Source organism: Bos javanicus, chromosome 1 (assembly GCF_032452875.1).
Source record: "Bos javanicus breed banteng chromosome 1, ARS-OSU_banteng_1.0, whole genome shotgun sequence".
Taxonomy (NCBI): Eukaryota; Metazoa; Chordata; class Mammalia; order Artiodactyla; family Bovidae; genus Bos; species Bos javanicus.
The window spans coordinates 99,540,301-99,552,792 of record NC_083868.1 but is presented as its reverse complement, the minus strand read 5'-3'; the positions used below and the strand labels follow the sequence as shown (position 1 = coordinate 99,552,792).

Sequence of the window (12,492 nt, the reverse complement as noted above, 5' to 3'; positions counted from 1 at the left end):
TGTCTGAAGCTACCCACAAACTCTACCTTTTGTTTTTATTTCACAATATTGAGAAAACACTCCATTATACAGAGAAGCACTTGTAAATGGTAGCCTTTTTTTTAATAGCTCACATTCCACATTTGGAACACTTCTTATTTTAACTGGTCCTGAAACTTAAGAGAAAAATAGTGTGCATACTTAGTCACTCAGTCGTGTACAGCTCTTTGCAAATCTTTGGACTGTAGTCTGCCAGGTTCCTCTGTCCATAGGATTTTTCAGGCAAGAATGTTGGAGTGGGTTGTCACTTCCTACTCCAGGGGATCTTCCCCACCTAAGGATTGAACACGAGTCTCTTGTGTTTCCTGCATTGGCAGGCAGATTCATTACCCAAAGCTCCACCTCAGATGCCCATAAGAGAGAAAAGGAGAAGGATGTTTTCAAAGAGTTAATTGTCTAACATCAGGTATCAACCTGGGCTTCCAGGTAGTTGTCAAAGAACCTTAGTCAACTTGAATCTTGATTGTTTTGAGGACAGTTCAAAAGTAGTTTTAATTTTGAGATATTACTTTTTTTAATGCCAGATATATCAGTGCCTTGTAGTTCCTAGTAAGCATGCTGGTCCTTTCTTTGTGACATAGATAACCGTTTGAGTGTTTGATACGGAGAATGACTAACAGAATCACTCTGCATGTTGTGTTTGAGGAGAGAAGGTGGGGGGGCATTGTTTGCAACAGGAGACTAGTGAAGTGTCTGTTGCAATACGACTGTTAAGAAATATGGGGGTCTCACATCAGTGTTCACAGAAGCACTACTTACAATAGCCAAGACATGGAAGCAATCTAAGTGCCCATGAACAGATGACTAGTTTAAGAAGATGTGCTATATATGTACATTGGAATATTACTCGGCCATAAAAATAATGAAACGCTATTGAGGCAATATGGATGGACCTAGAGAGTATCATACTAAGTGAAGAAAGTCAAGCAGAGAAAGACAGATATGACGTGATATCACTTATATATGGAAACTAAAAATATGATACAATGAGTTTATTTACAAACGAGAACTAGATTCAAACTTAGAAACAAGTTTATGGTTACCAAAGGAGAAAGTGGGGTAGAAATAAATAGTTAGGGATTAACAAATACACACCACTGTATAAAGTTGATAAACAACAAGGACCCATTGTGTAGCACAGGGGACTATATTCAATATCTTATAATAACCTATCATGGAAAAGAATCTGAATATATATTCTGAATATCCTTGCTTCACACCCAAACTAACACAATATTGTTAGTGCTCATTACTATAGTTTCTATAGTTCAATAAATAAACGAGAAATATGGAGTCTTATGGTACCATAAGTAGCACAGGGAACTTTGCTTGATGTTATGTGGCAGCCTGGATGGGGAGTGTGGGGAAAAATGGATACATGTATCTGTATGGCTGAGTCCTTTTGCTGTCCACCAGAAACTATCACAACACTGTGAATTGGCTATATTGCAATACAAAATACAAAGTTAAAAAAAAAGAAATATGAGGTCTGTGGTAGCCATGGAGTAGATGGGAAGTGGCCAGATTCTAAATATATTTTGAGTTAGAGCTGAAAGGATTTCATCAGGGATTGGATGCAATATTTGAAAGAAAAGAGTAGTTAAGGATGATTCCATGATTTTGGGTTTGTGTAAATGAAGGATATAAAAGGGGTTGATCTGGATAGGAGATTTAGAAGTTTATTTTGGGAATATTAAAATGGAGGCGACTGTGAAACATCCAGAGGAATGTCAAGTAGGCAGGTAAATATATAGGCCTGGAATTCAAGAGAGAGAAGGGGGGTCTAGGATGGAGTTATAAATATTGGAGTCATTAGCATAGAAATTGTTTTTAAAACCATGAGACTGGATAGGATCATTAATGGAGTGAGTTAAGAGAGAAAGAAGTCTAAAGACTGAGATTTGGACACATTAGTATTAAGACATTAGTTGGATGAGTAGGGAACAGCAAAAGAGATTATAAAGTAGAAAGAAAACCAGTGGAGTGTGGGGTCCTAGAAGCCAAATGAAGAAAGTACTTCAGGGAAGAGAGTAACTCGATGTTTCAAATACAGTGGCTAGATCAAGGAAATGAGAACTAGGAACCAACCACTGAATTTAGTGACTTGAAGGTCATTAGTGGCCTTGCCAAATGTAGTTCTAGTGAAGTAGTAGAGTGAAAACAACACCTGAATGAGTTCAAGAGGGATGGGAAGAGAACTGGATGCAGCAAGCATAGACAACACTTGCAAAGCTTTCCCCACACTGTAATGGATGTGAAGCAATGGGATGAAGCTGGATTGAGAAATGGATCCAGGGCATTTTTGTTTGGTTTCTGCTTTAAATGGGGAAAATCACAGCATGTTTATACATTTGTGGGAATGATGCAGTGAAGAGGAGAAATTGATGATGCAGAAGAATTTCTGGACCAATGGTCTTGAGTAGAGATGAAGGGATAGGCTCTAGTCCACAAATGAAAATAGAAGTGCTGATGTCATACCTGTAAATGAGGAGAAAGCATGAGAAATAGGCAGGAAGATGAGAGTAAGTGGATGAATGGATGATGGGACCCTGAGGAAATTTCTTTCTGTTTGCTTTGTGGAAGTAAGGATGGGAGCAGAGATCTTGGAAGTTAGAAGATAGAGAAGAAAGTGTGAGGATCAACTGGGAGACTGGGGAAGACATTGGATCTGAGGATTCTGGCAAAGTCAGAATGAAAACTTTGAGTATGAATAGCTTTTGCCAGAGGTAGTGAAACTATGGTGTGTTTTGGGGGGCTAAAAGCTAAAAAGATTAATTAAGACCAGTTTATAATTTAATTAATTCATCTTGGGATAATACTGGTTTACAATTTTTGGACTTGGGGAAATTCTGAGGATGCTTAGAAATGACGAGGGTAAAGAAATGTCTGCCATTTGGCATCTCTACTCATCATGGGAAAAATAGTCAAAATTTGAGATCTAATTATTATAGATATTTGATAGCTTTTCTTAATTATACTAACTTGGACAGAAACAAATCAATTGTGGGTCTTTACCAAATATATCAAATGATATTTTTTAGCATAAAAAGTTTTTATGGTAAGTTTCAGCCTGAAACATTTTTGTAATATAAATTCTAACAGAAACGTAATGTAGAGAATGTGTTTACACTCTTTTGATATGAAGCAGATCTCTAAGGTTCCTGAAAATTTTTACCTATGGATGGATTGCCACTGCATGGAAAAAGAAATGGAGACATAATGCTTTTTTCCAGGACATGCCAAACATCTTGTTTTGAAATGAGGTTTTGAATAAAATGGTTTCCTGAATGTCTTGTTCTCTGAATCAGTAGAGACTATCAAAGTGTTTACTGTGCTTCTGGCAAACAACAAGTTCTCAGTCCTCAAAAGCACAGCTCACATTTTCTATTTGGAGGAAAGAAGGCATGCAAGGAGCAGGCTGAGAGAACTTTTATCAGCTCCTGAAGTTAAAAATTCACAGTGCTATCTACACACATAGCAGGTACTCTAAGCAGACTTCTTGAATCAGTAAATGAGAATACAATATGATATGATCTCCTTTTTCTGTGACAGGTTGTAAACATTTGCTTTGAAATACTTTTTCTTTCCTTGTGCTGAACAAGGCAGAATTCCCTACCTTCAGGTCCAAGGTGTTTTATCTGAGCAAGTTTCAAGCTGGAATTAGATAACTTCCCTTTTGCTCCTTCTGCTTGTTCTGAAACTACAGAAGAGGAGTATGAAACCAAATACTGAGGGATACATTGCATGAGTACCACTTCAACTAAACCCAAGCCAGATGCAGACAATTCAAGAAATAATAGAACTGAAGACAGCACACTTTTCAGGGATGCCAGGGCCATTTGCTCCTCTGCTATAATTTATGTTTCTGTAGTCAAGGTTCAGTTATACCACAGTTTAGAAAACTCCCTGGAAACAACGTTCACCATTAGCTGCTCCAGGAGCACAGGAATTCCTTTGATGAGCACTAAGAGATTGGTAACAATACCTCCTAAAGAGCCAGGTTGCTAGGTAACAGCTTGTTTCCTTGGTCACGGTGAATACATGGAAGACCCCAAAAGGAGGCTGTTGATTCTTGCTGGACAGCTCTTCTGGGAATGGGATGAAAAATGTCTTCAGAAAAATAGGTTTAGGAAGGCCAGAGGAACTTTATGCACCAACAAGACATGTCCGAAAGGTAAGCAAATGAAATGTTGTAAGTGGTCTTATTCATTCCTTGAGAGAAAACAGACAACCAGAGGTTTGTGTGTTCCTGGATTAAATTTCATTTAAAAATGTAAAATAATGAAATCTGGGTTACTGATGACTGTTGCTTAGAGAAATGAGCCACCGCCTCTCCTATATGCAGGCAACTGGCTACAAATGCAATTCAGGTAATCTATCTAAACTGCTGTAACAGAGAGCTGGACTTACTGTCTAGTAGTGGTACATTTATAGCTACACACAGCACGTTAAGAGAGCGTGTGTGAACTTCAGGGGGAAGGTCAGATAGGACAGCCAGAAGGAAATATCTATTAGTTAATATCCACTGCCGCCGCTGCTGCTGCTAATTTGCTTCAGTCGTGTCCGACTCTGTGCAACCCCACAGACGGCAGCCCACCAGGCTCCCCCATCCCTGGGATTCTCCAGGCAAGAACACTGGAGTGGGTTGCCATTTCCTTCTCCAGTGCATGAAAGTGAGAAGTGAAGTCACTTAGTTATGTCCGACTCTTCACGACCCCATGGATTGCAGCCTACCAGGCGCCTCCGTCCATGGGATTTTCCAGGCAAGAGTACTGGAGTGGGGTAATACCCACTAATTATAGTTAATATTAGTTTCATCTATGAGTTACATTTAAATGAAATAACTACCAGAAAACAGGACTTTTACTAGATCAATAAAGTCATAAATCAGATTAAATTAGAGGCCAAAATCCAATACTTGTTTCCTCATTCCTAAATTTTATAGCTGTTTCATAAATGTTTCTCAAAGCATGCTGATAATTAGACAATATATGATTAGGTCTCTTAAGGACTTGAATGTTTTGTCCTTATATGAGTTTAAATTGGCTCTCATCCTTAAAAAAGTGAGATTTGCACCTTCACAGGATGAAATACATCGTGCTTTCATGACTGTGTGAAATTTATTTATAGCTCCCTAAATTTACTGCCTATAGTTAAGATAGGAATCATGCTTAAGCAGGGATTTAAAGGCTGAAGCAGTTATATTACAGAAGTTTTCTTTTAGTTAGCAAACTCTGAACATCTCATCTCAGCAGTATGTAGATGTTATGTTGATTTTAATGTCAAAAACTGAAATAATTAGAAATGGGCAGGTGAATCAATAGTTTTTAAATGTGTAGAAATTTTGTGACCAGTTATAAATTTATTTTTCCTACTTGCTAACACCCTTGAATACACTGTACCAAGAGGAAGTTTACTCATGAATTCTGTAAAAAAAAATGATATTTATGATCAATATTATTGTTTTTAAGCTAGTACATTTTCGGAGAAGGCAATGCACCCCACTCCAGTACTCTTGCCTGGAAAATCCCATGGACGGCGGAGCCTGGTGCTGCAGTCCCTAGAGTCGCTGCAAGTTGAACACTACTGAGCGGCTTTGCTTTCACTTTTCACTTTCATCATTGGAGAAGGAAATGGCAACCCGCTCCAGTGTTCCTGCCTGGAGAATCCCAGGGATGGGGGAGCCTGGTGGGCTGCCGTCTACAGGGTCGCACAGAGTCGGACACGACTGAAGTGACTTAGCAGCAGCAGTAGCAGTACATTTTATAAAATTATTTCAGAGACAGGGTAAAAGTGATAACCAGGCTGCTAATTTAAACTTTAATCTTCAAATTTTGAAGGAGTGGGGAAAGAGTGGGAGGGAGGGAAGGAAGGAGACAAAAGGAAAAAAAACGTTTTCTTAGTGCCAGTATTTGTTCGATCACATTTCTGCACATCATGAAATAAGCCTTGATCATACTATCTTCCTAACATACTGTTAATTTCATTTGAAATTTTCTAGTTTTTTCTCTGTTAACAAAACTACCTAATCACATATTGTCCTTTAGTGTATATATTCTTCTCCCTTTCAGTGTTACATGTGGCTGAATTTTCAAAACTGTAACAATATAGGTAGTAGTAAAACATTGCTCAAGTACTGAGAACCTTCTAAATAGCAGATATATATGTGGTTACAGTAACATTCTAAAAATTTCTAAATATAATTTTATAAAGAAAACATAGAGGTATCTCAGTTTATCTTCATTGTTCCTAGGATTTTAATATAACTTTGTGTTTCTAAAAATATCAATGAGCCCATTAATAGGTACTGAAGTTTACAAGCTTTTCCTCTAAAGAATTTTGATACATTTGTCCTTTTACTCTTGTTGCACCTTAATATGGGGGCCTATTTGTGTTTATAGGAATGCACATGGGGCTAGAGGAACAGGAACAGGAAAAATTCATTAGAATACAAGGTTACATAAAATTAAAATCTGACCATTAAGATAGAAATAAAGAAATGACAATTTTTGTTGTATATTTTTCAAAATTATAATTTGTTCCTCTATGTTTTTAGAATCAACAATCTAAATAATTTCAGATATATCTGTTAAAATTCTGGGCCTTAGGCACTAAAATTTTAGGGATATTTGTAAAACACATGAGTATTTTAGAACATTCATTGCTATATGATTACTTAATTTATGAATTTAGTTCTAGGAACTTAATTTAGAGCCATCAGAAATTTGAATGCAATAACATGGTATACCAAATTTGCTATTTCAGACACTAACATTATAATTGCAAAAGACTTCTTGATCTCATGAAACCTCCATTCTCGGTGTTTTACAATATCTCATCACCATCCCTAACATGTAGATAGCACAATCATCACCTGTTTTACAAATGAATTAACTTATACATAGGCATAGAAAGGACAGGGTTTCTGGATTTTAAAAGATAAGAAGAATTGTCAGAGTAATCAGAGATTGGATTGATATCTTCTTTCAGCCAAATTTAATGCTCTAGAGTTCATGGTAAGTTTCCTCTAGCTGATAACCTAAGTGCATGGGTTTAGCAAGATCCCACTAGATCTGAGAACCTCGCTCAATAATGTGGGGGGAGAAAGAAAGCATCTGAGGACTTGGGGAGCGTCCTTTGATAACTGAAAAATACAATTGAGCTTTTTCTTTTTCTTCTAAATACAAAGCTCTCATGATGCAGCACTGAATATAAATGGAACATTTAGAAATGGAGTTGTAAGCAATGCATCTTGACCACGTTGACTGTCTGAAGCAGCCCCCTGGCCTTCTGGATGGTGTGTGTTCAATACCGCCTCCTTCGCTTCACCTTAGAAACTCGGCCATCTGCCACTTCCTCTTTTCCTCTCCTTGCAAAGCCACATAATCACCAACTTGACATTTTAATTAAACAGAGAGCATCCCTTTGCAGCCGACAATTTATGAGGCTTATCAATTCCTGATTGTAAACAACAATGCAATCTTCCAATGAAAGGGGCTCATGAATTGATAACTTATATTATTGTTGTTTTTTGTCCTGCAGTCTCAGCTCACCAGATTCCCTCTTGTTGGCCATTCTACACTTTTTGAAACCAAGAACAGATGGCCAATTCAGATAATACCACTTATTTTAAAGACATCATAAATCACTCCTGACAAATGCTGTACTGTTTTAGTCATGGCAACATTATATTACAGCATTAATAAAATTAATTTCTCTTTCATAAGGTTTAGACTTGCAATTTATGATAATTGTTTGTTCAATGCAGGCAGAAAGATTAAAAATGAGTAAACCAAAATACTAACTAAACTATAAGCCTGGTTTTATTTTCCTTGGGGAGGGGAGACATGAGAGGGTTTTTAAAACAGCTTGATATCACCTGGAATGATGTTCTCATAGGTTCTACTACTAAAGGCTTACCATTTATTTTCAGTAAAGAGTCAGTGCTCAGATTTACATGTTTTATTAACTACTGAATTATTTATCTGTAGTTAAGTGAAGCAATCAGAATAGGAAAAATCAATACTAATGATCTTCCCTAATAACACCTGCATCTGAATAAATGATACAGATTTACAGTTATTTAAAGAATCACAGTGACTTGTCTGAATCTTATTTGAATTGTAGTAATTAAAAACACTTGATCATTTACTTGTTTGACTTGGACAAGTTATGCCACCTTTTTGGGTCTCTGCTTCCTCATCACTAAAATCAAAATAACAATGTTATGCACTTCGGTGATTTTAATGATTAAATACTTTGGCCACCTGATATGAAGAGCTGACTCATTGGGAAAGACCTTAATGCTGGGAAAGATTAAAAGCAAAAGGAGAAGAGGGTGGCAAAGGATGAGATGGTTGGATGGCATCACTGACTCAATGGACATGAATTTGAGCAAACTCTGGGAGATAGCAAAGGATAAGGAGTCCTGATGTGCTGCAGTCCATGGAGTTGCAAACAGTTGGACACAACTTGGTGGCTGAACAACAACAATGATTAAATGAGTTAATCTCTGTAAAGTTCTTAGTGTAATGCCTAGCACATAGCATATGATTGCTAATGCTAATACTAAGTCACTTCAGTTGTGTCCGACTCTGTGTGACCCCATAGATGGCAGCCCACCAGGCTCCCCCGTCCCTGGGATTCTCCAGGCAAGAACACTGGAGGGGGTTGCCATTTCCTTCTCCAATGCAGGAAAGTGAAAAGTGAAAGTGAAGTCGCTCAGTCGTGTCTGACTCTTAGCGACCCGTGGACTGCAGCCTACCAGGTTCCTCCGTCCATGGGATTTTCCAGGCAAGAGTACTGGAGTGGGGTCCCATTGCCTTCTCCGTAGCATATGATTAATAAATGTCAATTATAAAATCATTATATTAGTAATAGTTGTCATCCTGTTAATATTGTTGCCAAAAAAACACAAAACCAAACCAAAAAAGCTTTTCACTCAGGCAGAGTCCGCATCATCTTCTGAATATTAAAGGCAAGGATCCACCAGAGGTGCTAAGTGACCCGAGGTCATCGCAGTAACAGTTTTACGTTCCCAGGGCTCATGGTTTTGCACTCTGAACGTCAGTGACGTGTGCATGAAGGCAGATGGGGTAGAAGTTTGGATTAGTTAGATAACCTGGAAGATGCTCTACCTTTTCTTTTTTTAAACTAAAGGATCACAAATTATCTTTCTTTGCTGATATTTTTCCCCCCAAACTGGACCAAAGTAAACTTCTATATGGAACTTGTGATAGAAGTAATGGAACAAAGAAGAGCTTCAGAATTCCCCAAAGGTTTTACTTCACGATGTCAGCACACTGCTCTTCACCACTGCCCTCTGGTGTATGTCCAGGAGGAATATACGAGTATGAGAGAAAGAATTCAGCCTTTGAGACCCACAGAAAGTAATCACACTGAAAGAGAGTCAGACTAGTTATCTACTGGTTAGAATCTTCTCAGATAATCTGTCCTTAGCTGAAACTCTAGACCAAATTTATTTCATTCCATTGTGGCAGGAAAAAAGCCAGTGAAAGAGAAAGAAAGAGTGCGGATGTTATTTGCCTATTTATTTCTGTTACCAAAGTTTTAATTACTTTCTGTTATTCGTAAATGTCTAGTAGCAGTCAAGATAATTGCACAAATAGTTCTTCCAGTTTAAACTCTCAAATAATCTAATGTAAATTAAGATAATGAGATGATTTTCAGTTACTTGTAAATGTGATTTTCCCTTGAAGCTGTTGTACGTGGTCTTGCAGCACTGCCCAACCAAAGTACAGTGAAAACCCAATCAACTGGATCTTTCTTATCAGACATTTTGGCTTTGTGAATTTATGGTTCCCTGTGCTCTCCTTTAAACAAAATAAGACTATTTCTCACATTTTAGGTTTAAAAACAAGAGAGAGAGAGACACTTCCAGATTTTCCTATTGGGTCTGCTTCTCATCACTGTGCTGTTGTTCAGTTGTGAAGTCGTGTCTGGCTCTTGGTGACCCTATGGACCACAGCACGACCCCATGGACTTCCCTGTCCTTCACTATCTCCCTGAGTTTGCTCAAACTCATGTTCATTGAGTCAGTGATGCCATCCAACCATCTCATCCTCTGTTGTCCCCTTCTCCTTCTGCCTTCAATCTTTCCCAGCATCAGAGTCCTTTCCAATGAGTCAACTCTTTGCATCAGGTGGCCAAAGTATTGGATCATCAGCTTCAGCATCAGTCCTTCCAATGACTATTCAGGGTTGATTTCCTTTAGGACAGACTGGTTGGATCTCCTTGCAGTCCAAGGGATTCTCAAGAGTCTTCTCCAACACCACAGTTTGGAAGCGTCAGTTCTTCAGTGCTCAGCCTTTTTATGGTCCAACTCTCACATCCATACATGACTACTGGAAAAACCAAAGCTTTGACTATACGGACCTTTGTCAGCAAAGTAATGTCTCTGCTTTTTAATACACTGTCTAGGTTTCCCATAGTTATTCTTCCAAGGGGCAAGCGTCTTTTAATTGCATGACAACAGTCAGTGTAAGCATTGATTTTGAAGCCCAAGAAAATGAAATCTGACACAGTTTCCATGTTTTCCCCATCTATTTGCCATGAAGGGATACAACTGGATGCCATGATCTTAGTTTTTTGAATGTTGAGTTTTAAGCCAGATTTTTCATACCGTTGATAAGGTTCTTAAGGCAATAATACTGAAATGATTTGCCATTCCCTTCTCCAGTGCCCCATGTTTTGTCAGGCCCTCATCCCTGTGTAACCATGACTAAAGTTCAGAATCACAGAAGAGTCAGTCATGTCATTATCCTTATTTTCCTGATTTCATTTTGGCAGGAAATGGCTAGCATATTTTCATAAAGACAAGAGAACCAAAAGTCAGTTAAATGTTTATCCTCTGTTCATCCCCTGAAATACTATTCCATTTTGCATTATTTTATTCTCCCTGATTGTTGGCAAAACTCTGGTTAGAGATAGCAGGATTTACCCGCTTCGGGAGTAATACATTTTGCACACTGTAATGTTTTTCTAATGTTTGTTAATTTGTTACCATGGCAAAGTATTCTTTGGTAATGTCAAGAAAACCATGTCCAGGTTATTAAAGAATTGCTCAGTTGGGGAATATTGGAGAGGTATATATTTTCTGATGGAGGGATAATTTTTTCCTTGATAACAAGGCACAGTTTTATTTACTTAATGGCATAGTAGCACTATTTTTAGAATATGATGTAATGGCTATGCTCGTCTACTCTAACACATCAGTTAATACATGAAAAATGAAAGACATTTCTACATTATACTTCATGAAGGCAACTTCAATATACAAGAGATGTGTCAGTTTCTTGTAAGCAAAATTGCTACAGACCTTCATAATAACTGTGCCATAAAATATAGAATGCTGTCTCTTAAGATTCTCGGAGCCTGAAAAATAATCCATCAAGTGTAAAAAGAGGCCAGAGATAGATACAGTTTCTAGTTTTATTTAACATGGAAAAGCATACTCAGATATTTTTAAATTGACCTAAAGTAATATACAGTACCAATTACAGAAAGAGAAACATAACCACTCCTGAGGAGAAAGGGAAAAGTGCAAGAATAACAGTAAATAATAAATGCAGGAAAGCAAAAAGACATTTTATATCTCAGTGGCATAACAGTGGGAATACAGAGAGAATAGGACTGTTTTTAAGTGAACTATTTGAGCAGTATTTCAAAGTGAGAAAAATTGATTAAAGAACCTGAATTTTTAATATGTTTGCCACAAATTTGAGGAAATATAATAGGTTTTGGGGAAATTTCATGGAAAATGGAAGACCCAGATCAGTGGGAAAACCAGTAGGGAGTTTAAAGCTTATTTGGCCTAAGCCAAATCTGTACCAGGAATGGTATTCCAAAATTAGGGCTGATTTCCTTGTTCACATCCTATGAGCATGTCTTCGTGTGTACCATTAGATTTACTTTTCTAAGATGTGCAGTCTCTGTAGACAGTCTTACCTGGAGGAGAATTTGCCTTAAGTGACTGTCAGCCATAAAAAATGTGTTTAGGACTATGACAGAATTCCTAGGGTATCATTTATCTCTCTTATAAATGGAAAAGCTGGTGCTTATAATTTGTGGCTATTGTTTTATACAAAGATGTTTACATTGAAAAACTTTAAGCATTTTTTTAAATGTTTAATTGGAGGATAATTGCTTTACAATGTTGTATTGGTTTCTTCCATGCAAAAATGTGAATCAGGCATAAGTATTCATATATCCCCTCCCTCTTAAACCTCTTAAGCATTTTCTTTTGCTCAGCTCCTCAGGTCAAAACACAAGCGATCAGAAGACTTGTCCATCTAATTCATCCTACAGCTCCTATCTGAGTGAGACACACACTCTGTGGGCTCTCTCCAGGAACAGAACACTATATTCTCGTTCCGATTCTGGAATATCATCCCTGGTAAGAATTTTTTAATTAGTTCTTTACTTAGTCATAAG

The 12,492-nt window shown here is 37.6% G+C and overlaps 1 protein-coding gene across 4 annotated transcripts in view; it reads left to right on the top strand.

Annotated features, from left to right (window-relative positions):
* Window positions 1-4,064: 4,064 nt before the first annotated feature.
* LOC133247620 (uncharacterized) overlaps window positions 4,065-12,492 on the top strand; it is a 30,266-nt gene continuing 21,838 nt past the window's right edge. For 2 of the 4 annotated variants that reach the window (XM_061416647.1, XM_061416639.1), the window contains exons 1-2: window positions 4,065-4,213; window positions 12,310-12,454. In XM_061416647.1, the coding sequence (XP_061272631.1) occupies window positions 4,188-4,213; window positions 12,310-12,454 (171 nt within the window). In that variant the 5' untranslated portion in view covers window positions 4,065-4,187. The remainder of the gene's footprint in view (window positions 4,214-12,309; window positions 12,455-12,492) is intronic. The other 2 variants (XR_009736451.1, XM_061416629.1) reach the window with 1 other exon arrangement.